The sequence below is a fragment of the Canis lupus genome, chromosome 2 (genome assembly GCF_011100685.1).
Source record: "Canis lupus familiaris isolate Mischka breed German Shepherd chromosome 2, alternate assembly UU_Cfam_GSD_1.0, whole genome shotgun sequence".
In the NCBI taxonomy this organism is placed as follows: domain Eukaryota; kingdom Metazoa; phylum Chordata; class Mammalia; order Carnivora; family Canidae; genus Canis; species Canis lupus.
The window spans coordinates 40,878,268-40,894,100 of NC_049223.1; the positions used below are offsets into that span (position 1 = coordinate 40,878,268).

General features: G+C 43.8%; 1 protein-coding gene across 6 annotated transcripts in view; it reads right to left on the reverse strand.

Moving 5' to 3' along the window:
- DPYSL3 (dihydropyrimidinase like 3) overlaps positions 1-15,833 on the reverse strand; it is a 119,617-nt gene that overhangs the window by 27,215 nt on the left and 76,569 nt on the right. For 3 of the 6 annotated variants that reach the window (XM_038530547.1, XM_038530548.1, XM_038530549.1), the window contains exons 2-3: positions 5,167-5,255; positions 774-958 (exon numbers count right to left, since the gene is read on the reverse strand). In XM_038530547.1, coding sequence (XP_038386475.1) covers positions 774-958; positions 5,167-5,255 — 274 coding nt within the window. Of the gene's footprint in view, positions 1-773; positions 959-5,166; positions 5,256-7,432; positions 7,585-8,591; positions 8,614-9,216; positions 9,268-15,833 lie in introns of those variants that run through there. The other 3 variants (XM_038530550.1, XM_038530552.1, XM_038530551.1) reach the window with 3 other exon arrangements.

Sequence of the window (15,833 nt, forward strand, 5' to 3'; positions counted from 1 at the left end):
GGTGTATATGGTGGTAAAATAAACAGTGCCCTGGCCAAGTTTAGGCCCAGTGCTGGGATGGGACCCAATTCCCTGGGATTCCTTTGGGACAGGAAGGACTGCCTTGGAATGCTATCTGTTCAGTAATCCAATGGCATGCAACTCCCTAGGTTTCTCTGGAATCGCAATAGTTCCCAGAATAAAAGGGGAAAAAAAAAAAGAAAAAGAAAGACAGAAAGAAAACAGAGACCAACAAACAAAGGAAACCACCCCCACAGCTTGCCTCATCTTAAGATAGGACTTGGTCAAGATGCAGTGCAGACCAGCTAACAGTAAATACCACTGAAGCCCACGAGTTTCTCAAGAACTGCAGGTCCCATTATCTCTCCCTCTCGGGGATGCTGGGTCCCATTCCCACTGCTCTGCCTCACTCTCTTCCTGCTCCTGCCTCGAGCCCCAGTTAGAATTTCTGAAATAACGTCCGGCCCATGTCCACACATATCCCAGGTTCTGGCCCAGAGATTCCCCACCCACTGCACCCCCAGCCCCGACTATCATAGGACAATCAAGGCCAGCTGTTTTCCTGGCCCCGAGCCTCGTGAATCTTCCCTAAGCACTTGCAGCGAGCTGCCAGGGTGCTTGCCACACCTGCTCTCCTCAGGTCCCGGCAGATAGCACGTCTGTACACTCAAGTAAGAGATGTGTACAAGCTGTCACCAGAGAGCACAGGGGTTGATATGTGAGCGAGAAAGTCACTTGTTGGGGCCAGGAGTGTGGAAGGGCAGGCGACTCACTGATCATGGTGGTGCCTCCCGCTAAGGCGGCCTTCGTCCCTTGGAAGAAGTCATCCACTGTGGTCATCCCCTTGTGTGGCATCTGGAAATGGGTATGGACATCAATGCCTCCCGGGATCACCATCTTCCCATTGGCTTCGATGGTCTTCACTCCTCCAGGGACAATCAGATTGTCTCCAATTTGCCTGGTGAGACAGAGAACAACTTTGAAGACAAACATAGTTTCAGACATTGCAACTCATATTTATCAGCGTGGCCTTTGCAAGTGATTCACAAGCTTAACAATCTAGAAGCAAATACAGACAGGTGTACATCCAGAAAACAACTTATATAGACACAAAACGTGCTGGTCTGCTGTTTGGTGGAACCATGTGTCCTCGCTTAGTACTACAACCTCCGGGGTTGGACAGGGTCTACAATATAGGGTGTGTAAGAAATACTTTTTCAAAAATAGGTGTTTTTGTTATGGCTTTATTTTGTTCTTTATCTTAGTAAAGGCTGAACAGTAACATTTGGGAAAGGATTCAGAGAGTGTAAAATAATGAACCATCAGGAGAGACTGAAGGAGGTAATGAATCCTTTAAAGAACACGTATGGGAACTTAGCTATCCCCTAAGTGAGTCCATCTGTGTTCCTAACAAGAGGCATCTGCGTGGGTCACTTTGCACCTCAGCCTTCACTCCCAATTGCCCCCTTCCCTGATAATTGATCTGTCAATCACAGCCAAAGGCAGATTCGAAGGAGGAAGCCAAAGAGGCAGATGCCCAGCTGGCAGGCACCTCAGCAGAAGTATCAAGCCAAGGAAGAGGATGGTGACAACCTCTACCAGACACACCTGTGGCCAAGAAGCTTCAGCGCATCCCCAGAAGGAAGAAAGGGGGACTCAGGTGAGGAGGAAGCTGATGAGTACTCCAGAGACACACTACCTACACAAGGCAAGTGACGAAGACAACTACTCCTGGCAAAATGTTACCTTCGAGACTGTCTGATGTTGCTTGGCTTCTATGCGACTTCACACCCTCGATCTAAATGGCCAGTTAATTCTGGATAGACAAGATGCACAAGCATCATGTCCTGGTTGGGGAGACATGTACCCCACGACCAGGGGCGTGAACACGTTCCCCTTTTGTTCACAGCCAGCCAAGACAGACACCCTCTGGGGACAATAAGTCTACCACTGGTCCTCCAAAATCTAAGTCTTGCAACTCAAATAAAGTATTCTTGACATCTCTAAGAATTCAACCTCACCACATCCCCACTGGGCCATTCCAGAGTCGCCACAATTCAAAACACGCTGTGGAAAAAAATGCAGCCTCTGACGATACCTCCATTATAGTCCAGATACTGGCCACTATGTTCTCATTTTTCTCCCTCTCTCCTCTTCGTCTGAGGCAAATTGAGAACCAAGGGTAAGAAGAGTTAGTAGCCCTCCCCGCGCATGTGTATATGCTGTGTGTTTCCACCAGTTTTGAAAACTAGTGGAATACCATGTCTTAAACAGAAATGCCTTCCTAATTTTTCTCCACTGAGCCACTCAAGATCACAGTAATCCTTAAAGGTTTGGTTCCCACCTCCCTTCCTTGGTCAAATCCCTACTGACAGCCAGGTCTAATAATTAAGAGTACAGATCTACCCTGGAGGCAGACTGAGTTCACAATCTCTGCTAGTTATTAGCTTCATGACCTTGGCCAAGTTACTTTACCTCATCATGTCTTAATTCCTTCAACTGTAGAATGTAATAAAAATGTTTCCTCCATAGGTTTGTCATATAGATTAAGTTTTAGTATGTCAGGCCCACAGAAGGCTGTTAGGCACGGCACAGGAGAATCCGAAAAGCATCAGCTATGATAATTAATAACCATACTAACCCCACATGGCACCCTCCTTCCCTATGAATCTCATCTATTCTCCTACTTTAATACTAGATGCTGATATTATCTGGTAATGTTATACCCTTTGATAAACACAGATATCTCAGTTCCCCTAAAAAACTATAAGGTCCCAGACATCTGGGTGGCTCAGTGGTTGAGTGTCTGCCTTTGGTTCAGGTCATGATCCCAGGGTCCTGGGATCGAGTCCCACATCAGGCTCCCCACAGGGAGCCTGCTTCTCCCTCAGCTTATGTCTCTGCCTCTCTCTGTGTCTCTCATGAATAAATAAATAAATCTTTAAACCAAGACTGTAAGGTCCCTGGGGGAAGATGTGGGTCCCAGTGATAGCCACCATAGCATGTGGCATAGCATGGGTCCCATGCCTTAAATAATCACCTTGCACACAGCAGGCACTCCATAAATATTCACAGATATTCACACAGCAATCTGACAATCAGGGGGAATTATTTCTGTGTTTATGCTCTGTTAATTCAGGATGTTTTTGAAGATATATAAAATGTCAGGATTAAAAAAAATAAATAAATAAAATAAAATAAAATAAAATGTCAGGATTAGATGAAGATCATTTTAATATACCCTTTTCTCCACACCAACGCACACATCTGATGGTTACATCCCTTCTATAGCATCCTTGGCAAGCGGCCTTCTCATCTATTCTAATAGAGATGGCAAAAAGGATTTACACAGTTAACTCTGGTAGTAGATGCCTGACTTCAATTAGTGACGCCCATCATGAGTTCTGAAATGAGGAAGAAGCATTAGGTACTACTCTCTTCTACCGTCTCTGAAAATCTCTAAATGAGGGAACTTGCTATCTCCAAAGAGAGCCGACTATATACAATAATTTTTTTAGTACGAGAAAAATATAAGATTACTTGGGGCTTATTTTTGAAGAAATTATTGTTTCTAATTAATTAATTGTTAATTATTGGTTAGTTTGCTCACTATTTTCAGTTTGCCTATTTCTAATATGAAAAGGTGTTTATGCAGGTAAGACAACTAAACTAGAAGATGTTCATTCACGCATGTTTATTTGTTCATTCAATGTATTTGATTAATGTGTTGATCATTAGCAAGTTACTTCCTCTCTGTGTTCCTTTTTGTCCTCATCTGAGAAAAGGGTAGTAATAGTACTTACTTCATGGAATTGCCCATGAAATAAATGAAATTACGCATGTAAAACATTGAACAGTGCCTGGCGCATACTGCACAGTCAATGAAAGGTAGTTCTTCTTAAAAGTCTCTCCATGCTAAGTACTGGGTTAAGTGCTTGGATATGGAGATGAACAAGGTAGGGTCCTTGCCTTCAGAGAGCCTAACAGGGTCAGAACGGCTGTTGACTCATAAAAGCACAAGGTGTTTTGAAGGCTCATAGAAGGGAAACCAGCCTAGTTTGGGGACTGACAAGGAACACCCACCTACAGAGTTATATCTAAGCCCAAGTCTTCAAAGATAAGGAAGAGATCCACTATATCCAATGAGTTTAAATAATGTAATAATAAAATTGAACATGGCCAGGGATGGCTAACAGGATGAACTGGATACATCAATCTTCTACAATATCTGTTCAGTGCAGAGACATAACTCATTCTATGTGATGAAAAGTTATGTGTAGACCAAATCCTCTTTTACAGGTCACTATGTAGGGAACCTGCACAAAAACGTAACCTGATTGCACAGTTTCCAGGCTCCCAAAAGCAAATCATTTTAAAAGGTAGGTATACATCTCTGAAGTACCTGTTTGAAAATCTTGTCTGAGATGTATGTCTTCTCTGTGTTCCGCCCAACTAAACTCCACGTAAGTTAAGGATCAGTTCAAATGGCCTCTCCAGCCCCAAACCATCCTGTGATGGGATTTCTCCTTTCTGTGCACTTCTACATCACTTATCCTCACTTGAACTCCTATGATACCAAATGCACGAGCCTTATGTTTATATGGAGCTGTAACTGTGTGCACACCTTTTCAATAAACTTAAGGACAATAGTCACATCTTCCACTTCTCTAAGATGCATAGGGTGCCCCATCAGTGTCCTTTGCACAAAGAGGCCTGCAGCATCATTTGGTTGACTGAATTTAGATTTTTCACTTCGTTCACAAGATGTGAATAAATTAAGGCTAGCTCCCATTTTAAGGGATTATGTGCAACCAGAACAAAGGGTTAAAATAAAGATTCACTTTGGGGCTCCTGGGTGGCTCAGGCGGTTGAGCATCCAACTCTTGGTTTCAGCTCAGGTCATGATCTCAGGGGCCTGAGATGGAGCCCCACATCAGTCTCCACGCTCTGCAAGACATTTGTCTGAAGATTCTCTCCCCCTTCCTCTGCCCCTTTCCTCACTCACTCTCTCTAAAATAATTATAAATCTTTTAAAAAATAGACTCATTTTTTTAACAAGAAGAAGAAATAAAACACAGGGAACCAAAGGTCTAGGCAAGCTTCTTTCTGAGCCTCTCAGGAAGAAAGGAAGTACAAAAAAATAAAGATACGATTCTATATACTTACTTTATTAAACCATCTTCCATGTAAATATCAGCATAAAAGGATTGATCATCATTGACGATTCTACCGCCCTTGATAAGGAGACGGTCACTCTAGAAAAGAAGGCAAACATAAGTCATTCTCACAGCTAGGAATTCAGAGAAGAGGGGGTCTGCAAAAGTTTTCCCAGTTCACCAGTCTAGAGGTCTAGTAGGAACACAGTGACTTAAGACACTGAGACTCAACGCACTCAGTGTTTGAATTGGGTATATTTGTCAGGGATCCAGTCTTTGACATTTGCCCCAGATTCAAATTATTCTAGAGCTTCACCTCTTGCTTCTGCAACCTACCTAGCCACTCAGAAACATAGCTACTTGAGGGAAGACACTCTTGTGTTATCTTTTCTGGCTCACTAAGCAGTAAATATTGAAAGTAGTATATAACTTATACCTCAGTGTCTTGCATCCTGTTGGCACTCAACAGTGATTCTCAAAAATAGAACCTGGGATCAGACATACAATGAAATAGCCTCTGAAAGTCTTTATAATGACATGAGGATCATGCTATATTTAAAATTCAGGATTCTTACACAGGTATGCAAACGTTGCTCACAAGCTTATAGAATGTACAGGAAAAGCACTGAATGGAAAAAAGACAAAATAGCTATAGTATTCTATAGATCTCTAGTCTTTAACCCAGGTGGAGAAATTATGCAGGATTCACATTTGCTTCATTAAACTCTCACATTTTCTGAGATGTGTCTGTTGCCTATTATGAAAAATTTTTTTTATAATTAAAGTCTTTTTTTAAGTGATCCAACTGGAAACAATGCACATACAGTCCAAGGTAATTAAGGAAATATAGACATATAGCTCCTATATGTCAGTAGAGGAACCAACCAGTGTCAGCTTTCAATATCACAGATTTCATTAAAAGAATGAATGGAGGGCCCCTGGTTGGCTCAGTCGGTTAAGCTTCTGCCTTCAGCTCAGGTCATGATCTCAGAGTCCTGGGATCAAGCCCCGCATCAGGCTCCCTGCTCAATGGGGAGCGTGCTTCTCCCTCTACCCCTCCTCCCTGCTTGTGATCTCTCTCTCTCACTTCCTCTCTTTTAGATAGATAGATAGATAGATAGATAGATAGATAGATAGATAGATAGATAGAGACAGATAGGTAGCTTTTCTGGGGTCCTGACAGCGAAGAGAAATCTCAGGAGCCTGGCTGAATGGAAAGGCTTGAAGAGAGAATGGTACATTGCATTTTGTTATGAATTCAACTTACAGACTTCAATTCTATCCACCCACCCACCCACCCATCCATCCATTGTTCATCTATCCACTCATCTAGCAAGTAATTATTTAATATATATGACTAAATACATAGAGAGGATCCAGTAGTTAATGAGTCATACCATGTCATTGCTTTTATGAAACCTAAGGGGCAATAAAGAAAAAAGAAAATCAAAAAAATAAACAACGTAAAATTGTATCAAGTGTCACAAAACATAGGTGAGTGGGCTTGTTTAAACCGAGGTGAAAAGAGGCCTTTGCAGGGATGATCAAAGAGATGGGGTGGGAATGGAGAGCTGCAGGCAGAGGGGACAGCATGTGCAGAGGCCCTGTGGTAGAAAGAAGTTTTGTTTCTTTGAAATCCGGAAAAAGATCAGTGTCGAGATGGGGAGCTTAGGGATCAAGGAGGAAAGCGGCAGAGATGAAGTTGGCAAGGCAGTTGAACAGGCTTTCACAAAGTACATCAGTTTAATGGGGAAGGAAGTCTATGAATAAATAGGCTGATTTCTGGCCTTGGAAATAAAAGGGTGTGAACCAGGCCAGAAAATGAGATTTGAGGCTAGGCATCCACGTAGGATACGGCTTAGTGCCACTTAGCTGCTCCCACGTTCAAGGTACTACAGGAGAGCAGGAAATTGCATCGTGTCATACTATCGGGGGAGAGGATCTGAAAGACACATGGATCAAGGAGGCACCCAGGAAAACACCCACCTCTGCCGCAAGGAAAATGTACAAATGAGATCAAATGTAAATTCCCACCACGCATGATCCACAAGGCCTCCCTGATCTGGCGCTCGTCTCTATGTCCACCCTCATTTCCATCACATATAGCCTCATGTGTCATTCCATGGCAAATTCAGAAACATGCAGCAGGCTCTCTGGCCACTAAGCCTTTGCAAAAAAGTTCCCTCTGCCTTCTTGCCATGTTCACGTGGCTTCTGACAACCAACTCTCCTCTGTCAAGCCTCGAATCGAAGTGTTTCTCCTGCAGGACGCATTACCTGACTTGCCAGCAAGTTTCACCTACTCCGCTTGCAATTTTGCTCAAACAACCCCATTGTCTACAATAACTGCTGTTCACCAGAACCTGGTGCTTCAGGGGTTCCACTGTTCCACTGTCTCCTGACTAGACCAAAGACTCCTTTGGTCTTGGGACTATACATCTCTTTGATCTTTCCACCTTTGTTCCTGGAGCTCATCCTAGACAGCTACTGAATACTGGTAAGCCGAATGGGTGAAGGGTGGGATATAGGTTGCATCATGTCATTATGACGGAAAGGCCATTTGAGTCACAAAATTATGTGATGTGGCCAGAAAGTTGGACTACTGTTTTAAGAGTAATTGCAAAATTATATAAGGCAGTCCCAGGACTGTGCTTCCCAAACTAGGGTGTGCACATTAAAAGAATATAGAGTCCCAGGCCCTGCTCTAGGCCACTAAATCTGAATTTTATAAACCCCACAAATGGTTCTCATGCAGATCATCAGCCAGCCCAAGTCAGAGACCAGCACTGGAACTCATGGTGCTGTGTGTCCAAGGCACAGTTCTGTGTGTCTAGAGAGATAGCAAAAGCATCTCTAAAAGAAGCTTTGTAGTAATAGTCTTGGTAACTCTAAGGTTTGCCTCTAATAGCTTAGTGCTCTTCTGACATTCTTTATCTTCCTAGCAAAGAACTGAAGTAAACTTTTTGGAAAGGGGCCAGCTAGCACCTGTAGTGAGCCCTGGTATGAAATATGACCACCCTCCTGTCTAGGGAACATCTAGCCTAGGGAACCAACTGACATGATCATTACTTCCTTCAACAAGCATCAAATATCAGCAGAGGGGCAAAAGCTATCTCAGGCCCATGGTGCCTCAGGGAATACTAACGGGTGATCCAAGTGGAATTAACACCATTGCGATGGCATCATTGGAAACTCTTCAAATGCTAATTCGATATATCTTCTCCGGCTCAATAATCAGGAATCAAAATAGATAGAGCACAGAGATGAAATACAGGCCGGTGGAAGTTTCAGAGATGGGAGCAACAAGACTCCTGCTCTTTGGACTGCTATGGTATCAATATTATTTCTTTTCATCATGCAGACCAGAGATATCCAAACCTCAATTCACAGAGCTCAAACACATGCTGCCCCTGGAGCTCCCCAGCCTATTCCCTACCTTCTGTTAAAGCGATTCATCAAATGACTTCGTTAATTTTAACTCTTTCCATGGATGTGGGATCCACTAACAAAGGGTAGCCTAGGCAAACTGTCATTGGACACAGGAAAGTCTGAAAGGCAAGCCTTGAATTTGGCCTTGACAAACAGCAGAACCACTGATCACCCTCAGGTTACATAAAACCAAACCTTAATGGTCACCAAACATGCTTGTCTGTGAGTTCACAGACCAGATGAACACATGCGAGGGTTGAAAACCAGCAAGACAAACAAATCTGCCATCTATGATTAAAAGTCATCCTGCATGATGTTACAAAGGACTGGTGAATGTGGTGGCCCAGCAGGGCTCTTCACTTTCTGTTCCCAGCAGCTGATGGTGTCGAGCATCTGTGAGCTGATGCCCAAAGAGGTGAAATGGTCTAGTTTGGACATCTACGAAGGCTTCTCATGGGATGATATATACAAAGAATGATGATATTTCTAGAGCACACTGGGATTATCTAGAACCCAAAATAAAGAAATGGAGAGCCTAAAATAACCAAGGACTCTGACTGCCTTGGGCCCTGCCCTGTTGCCCAGGGTTGAGGATGGGAGGTCTGGAAGGCTAGTGGGGTGCCCAGGCATACCAGCAGGCCAGGTTGTGTCCAGCTGGCTTCTCCCCTGGGTGGGAGAATCAGGTCGACCACTTAACGAACTATGTGATCTTGAATTAGGACTTAACCCCTCAGAACTTCAGTTTCTATTAGCTCAGAGTGGATAATAATACCTAGCTCACCTCACAATGGGGCTGCCAGGAATAAACGAGGGAGGGAGAGTGTGTGTGAGCTCACACGCACATGCACATATCAAATAACCAGCACATAGTAAACACTTTTATATATTAGTTATATTGATTCCATTCATATTATTTACAGCACTTGAAAAACATTTTTAAAAGATTTAAATTACGAAGTATATTAGAGAGAGATGGTCCCCATTTTCCAAATGGAGAGATAGGCACAAAGGTGAGCGACTTTCTCTAAGCAACAGAGTTGATTAGTTCCACTGGGAAGCAAATCCAGGTCTCTACCTCTGGGCACTGGACAGATTTCCACCTGAGGCCATGGAACCACTTATCCTGAAACCTTATGACAAGGGGCTCTTTCTGGCTCTCCTTACTGTTTGCTATTAAATCTGACTGTTCCAGGGCTCAAACTGATGACCAGTTGGCTATAGCAGGTAACTTTAGGAATCCAACAACTCTGAAGCCACGACTTATAAAAGTAGTGCAGCAGTGCATTAAACCTGCCCCTTATGGCCAGAGTATGTTCATGCAACTTATAAAAGGATGTAACATACAATCCAGGGTAGCACCAGCCCTTCAAGTCTGACAGAGTCCAATCTTTTTTCCTCACTAATGTATGGTAATGATCAGAAAAAAAAAAAAAAAACAAACATAAAAGTTTGTTTGTTAGAGTTTGTTAGAAAGAGGGAGAGAAGAGAAGAGAGACAGAGAGAAAAAGAAGAAAGGAGAGAGTATTCTGGGTGGCTCAGTCAGTTTAGGGTCATGAGTTTGAGCCCTGTGTTTTGCTTCATGCTGGGTGTGTGTGTGGGAGAGAGAGAGAGAGAAAGAGAGAGAGAGAGAGAGAGAGAGAGAGAGAGAGAGAGAGAGAAAGAGAGAAAGAAAGAAAGAAAGAAAGAAAGAAAGAAAGAAAGAAAGAAGAAAGAAAAAGAAAAAGAAAAAGAAAAAGAAAAAGAAAAAGAAAAAGAAAAAGAAAAAGAAAAAGAAAAAGAAAAAGAAAAAGAAAGAGGAAAGGCTGGATTCAAACCAGAACAGAGAATGAAAAAACAGAATCTTGAACTCAAGCCTACTGGAGATGTGGGTTCCCATTTTAGTTTTCCTCGTCAAGTCTTGAACTTAAAAGAACTTAAATCACCACTTCTGTCTGTCTGAGGTAATGAGAATATGCCTCCCAGAGAAACCAGAGCCCTCTGTGGACTCCTTCCCAGTGAATAAAGTCAGTCTGAGAACAGTACTTAAGACACATCTGTTCTATACTCTGCCGACATTCCAGCAGCTCAGAATAAAAACTATAATCCTAGCAACAGAAAAGGAGGATATAAAATGAAGAACGTCTTCCAAAATCAAATATTTTGTTACCTGCGTTCAAATCACAACGCCCAGACTCTGACCCTCAGTGGGGACTCAAGATCCTTTTAAAGTCTAGATGAAGGCGCAGGTGGTTATTTAAAACAAATCCCCATCTGAGTAATTACACGGAACTCCCTAGAAAACATCCCCACGCTGCCGCTACCTGTGCTTGGACAAGTGACTTCGCTTCTCCAGGCTTCAGCTACCTCAAAGGGGACAATGACATCTTTCTCTGAGGGTGCTGCTCAGGATTATGGGGATGCTAGATGGAAAGGGCTGAGCTCTGTGCAGCACCGTATAAATGCTTAATACGTGGGAGCTACATCTTTTTTAGAACTGGCCACTGTAAAACTGCCTGCTCACAAATACTCAGGAGGAAGTGAACTAGCACTTTATTAATCAAAACAGAACAGACCTGGCCATAAAGGGAATGCCAGAGACGCCAGTCCCCACTCAACCCTCGGCAACTGTTCTCAGCTCCTGCCACCAGCAGCCAAGCTCAGCCAAGACTTCTCCTCTCAAACCCACCCCCAGAGGGCAAGTTCCCCTGGTCCCTCCAGGTCATTCTTCCTCTGGAAATAAGCCTCCACGAGGAGGTAACAATCCACTTGCTCTCTTACAGCAGGAATGGAGAGTGGGTGGCATTCTTAAACCTGTCCCCAAACCCACTCTCCCTGGGCAATGTATGGATCTGTCTCTAAGACCCTCACAACGAATTTACCATTGAGACAGAAAGAGAAAGACCTGGGAGAAAAGAGACACCTGGAAGAGAAATGCAGTTTCTTGGCTCTGAGTCTGTATTGAAACTGAGCAGTTTCACAGCAGATGCCACAGACGAGTCTCAAAGACATTCTTTCTCTCGTCGTCCAAATATACGTAAGCCCAGGTGTGCTAGATGGAGGGTCACCAGGGGCACTGCCTTCAAAGCAGAGCCCACTAAACAGAATTCCTAACAACGGGAAGTACCATGTTCACTTTATTAGGTTTATTTTGGCCCTGGAGGGGTGGAACCCAAGGCAGGAGAGGCAAGAGAGGCAGGAGAGACGCTAACCCAGAGGAATCAGTAGCCACGAGCAGTATGAACCAGGGCAGGGTGGACACTCGCTCCTCTGAACTAGAACAAAGCCAGCTACGTGCATTCTTCCCGCCCCAGGACCATGTTAACCACTTCAGAGACGTGATTATCAGAGGGCCAGACAAGTTATGTAGCCTGCCCTGGGTCAGAATGGAGTGGGGGATGAACTGTGGATGGCATCTTAATCCCAGCCCCCTGATAACAGTCTCCCAATCTTCAGCAGGGTTCCAGCCACCCATCAGCACAAGTGGATAACCAGGTTAGGAACGAGACGTTGGGGAGGGGAGGTGGACAGAAGCCACAGAGCCATTCCGGTCGCAAGCAGGAAGGTCAGCTGGGCCTATGAAGCCCAAATCTCAGATACTTGTGCACCATTTTCATGATATTTGGCCTAACCTGGTAGAAACTGCACTGTCATTTACTCCATCTTAATAAATGTAATGTATTCTTAATAAGTATATTTTCAAAGTAAACACTGTCTTACTCCTATAAATTCTAAGCCAGTATCACTTACCAAAAATAGACAGCAAACCTAGGAATGAGTACTATAAAAACATCACTATATTTTGGCGACACTGCTGCCTTCGAAAGGGTTTTGAAGGAGGAACTCAGATCTGCTGCCTTCTTTAAAAAACAAAGTTACCAAGTGTCAGGGAGGTGTCCAATTCAGATGAGCAAGACACTGAGACTTCTTCCTTGAACCACTCAGCAGGTTAGAAAAAGAAAGGGGACAAGATGTCCCAACGTGGGATTCAATGTTATTTAATGCCCTCTTAGGGAACAACCTAAAATGATCTCACAAAACAGCAGGAATTCCACCCCTGCTCTTTAAACATGGACCACCGTGGGCCGACATGGGCCAATGTGGATCCACACAGGGCCCAGAGCAGAGTCACAAGGACGTCTCAAATTCAGGCAGCACATTGGAGGAAGGAGATTACTAGGGATCATAAAGGATCACTGTGCCAGAAGGTTAGGGGGGGTAGGGAGGGATGAGAGAAAGAGGCAGAGTAGGGTAGATGTGGTATGGGAACACACATGCCTTATCAGAAAATAGGAAGCACCAGATCTGGAGAAAAAAAGAAACTAGCACATCTTTAGCTAGATGCTGAGAGAGAAAAATAGAAAGGCTGCTGCCTGGGATGGAAAGCAAAACAGTTTGCACAGCCATTCAAGAGTTTAGGGAGAGACTAAGACAGCGTGGAACTGACCTGTATTTGCATCTCTGCTACTAAGTACGGTGTGGTATTGGCAGGTGACCTGATCTAATTCTGAACCCCAGTTTCCTTGTCTTAGTGGAGTTCAATTAATCCTCAGCTTCCTTAGCTTTAGTTCTCTAAAAAGGTCTGCTTACGTATCTATAAAGTACAGATCCCTAATGTGAGAATTAACTATCAGGCAGGGTCAGACACTTGGAAAACTCTCCATAAGTGGTAGGCATAGTGCTACTGCTGCCACTACAACCACTGTGCCACCATCTCGAGTTTACTGCTCTACTCATACAGATATACAACTTAAAGGCAAATCCAAATCACAGGAAAAGTGTAAAGTAGGTATCACTATTATATATAAACTATGTTGCTCAGGACAAGAATGTAAAGTAGGATACAGACTAAAGAAAAGTCAGTACTTTTAAGAACTAATTGATGGCCATCTTTGGTGTGAATTTAGGTGATGGTTTTGTGCTTTATTACTTGCTTGCTTTTGTTTGTTCCTTTTTAGGCCTCAAATCTATGCAGCTACAGTAAAAGTGCTCTGTACAGAGGCAGACTAGATAACTGGGATCCAGCTTTGTTCAAACAGTATCCCATGTCCCTTGAGCTCAACAGCCTGTGCAAAAGCCAAATGCCTACTTCATCAGGAAGGAGTGCATGAAATTTCAACCCAGGCCTTGATTCTAGGGATAAATGGGCTTAATAATTCATTACTGAAACACACACTTCTGTGACTACTGCCTGTGAAGTTGTAGGTTAGGAGCATGTAGGAGAAGTAAGCTATGAGCACAAAGAGCAATACGACGTCAAGAGAAAGAGTCAAACTATCTACATAAAATGATCAGTGGATGCCAGTAGTTTAGGGAGATAGGGAGTGAAGGTGGTGCCCTGAAGATTTGAGGGGCACTGAAACTATGCCATAAGATACTTTAATTGTGGATACGGGACATTTCGCATTTGTCAAAACCACAGAACTGCACAAAAGTGAACCTTCATGTAAAACTATCGACTTTTGTTAATAACATATCAACACCAGTCCATCAATTGTAACAGATATACCACACCAAAGCAATATGCTAATAATGGAAAACTTTGGGGTAGAGGGAACAGAGGGAGTTTATGAGCGTGCTCCATGCTTTCTGCTCAGTTTTTCCATAAACCAAAAAGCAAAGTCTGTCAACTAAGAGAGAGAAAGATAAAGAGAAAAATCTTCTGTCCAGGAGAAATCAAGTAAGAGTCCACAGAGACCTTATAGAAGAAGGTCTTGGGAAAATGACTCCTCTGGACACCAGGGTACAGCCAAAGAGATAATTCTGACCAGAGTGAGAGAATAATATTTTTTTTAAGATTTAATTTTTTTAAAGATTTATTTATTTTATTCGAGAGAGAGAGAGAATGGGGGACGGGCAGAGGGAGAGAGACCATCTTAGGCAGACTCCCCTCCCTGCTGAGCACGGAGCCTGACAGGGGGCTCGATCTCACAACCCTAAAGTCACAACCTAAGCCAAAACCAAGAGTCAGATGCTCAACTGACTGAGTCACCCACGTGCCCTGAGGAATGATAATTTATCACTAGCATTTACTGAAACCTTCTTATGCGCTAGAAAGTCTTTGAAGAGTTCAATGAACCATCAGTGAAATGCTGATATTCTCCTCATTGCACTGATGAAGACATGAAAGCTTACAGAGGTTGGCTCGTGGTCCAACATCACATAACCAGTCAGTAGGAGAACCAACTGTATCAATGCAAGGAATGCATTTCAGTGGGCAACGTGGTGTTGGGCAGAGTCCCTGATGCCTAGAATCCCAGAATGGGGGACTCAAGAGATAGCTGGCTAATGATTTGGCCTTCATTCTGTGGATGCTGGGGAGCTCTAGAAGGATTTTGAGAAAATGAATGAAATACAATCTCAGAGTAGAAAAGAAAAAAATAAGGGGCACCTGGGTGGCTCAGGGGTTGAGCATCTGCCTTCGGCTCAGGTCGTGATCCCAGTGTCCTGGGATCGAGTCCCACATCGGCTCCCCACAGGAAGCCTGCTTCTCCTTCTGCTTATGTCTCTGCCTCTCTCTATGTCTCTCATAAATAAATAAATAAAATCTTAAAAAAAAAAAAAAGAAAAGAAAATTAAACTGACAAAATAACTATGCTGGAGATAAAGGAATGAATAGCAAGTGACAGGAGAAAGAAGGAAAGAAGGGAAGGGAAGGGAAGGGAAGGGAAGGGAAGGGAAGGGAAGGGAAGGGAAGGGGCCTATACCATTCAGGGTACGAGGAAAGAGAAAATATTCAAAATGGATTATTAAAGAGAGTTTAGCAAAGTGATTCTCTAACAAAGTATGGGCAGGGTTTGGGAAATTAATCGGATGTGTAGACTCCAGAGCCAACCAACAGGGAGTCACACCATCCCCAGGGAGCAGGGAGCCACATCATCCCCAGGCCTGAAGACAAGAGGAGGGAATAGTTACCGTGGGGTGGGGGGGGGGGGGGCAGCTGTATGGACAGCTTTGCCTGACAGGAGCTGTGACCTTCAGGACAGGCATGCAAGCCACTCCTCAGTGACCCAGCAGGAAGGAATCAGCAGGGCAAGATACCCTGACCTCACTTGTGCACCTTCCTTCCAATCTCCTAGGTGTGCTGAAGGAACTGAATCCAAGTCGGAGCCTAAGGGCAAAGGGCCTCCAGATGCAGGCCCAGATTGCCTCACAGCATGAAGGAGGGCAGAAAAAGTGGAGAGGGTAACTGGAGAGGCAAGCTGAAAATATCCCACCCAGTCCCTGAATATCCAACCATGGGACATGATGTAATACACTGCAAGACAGCAGT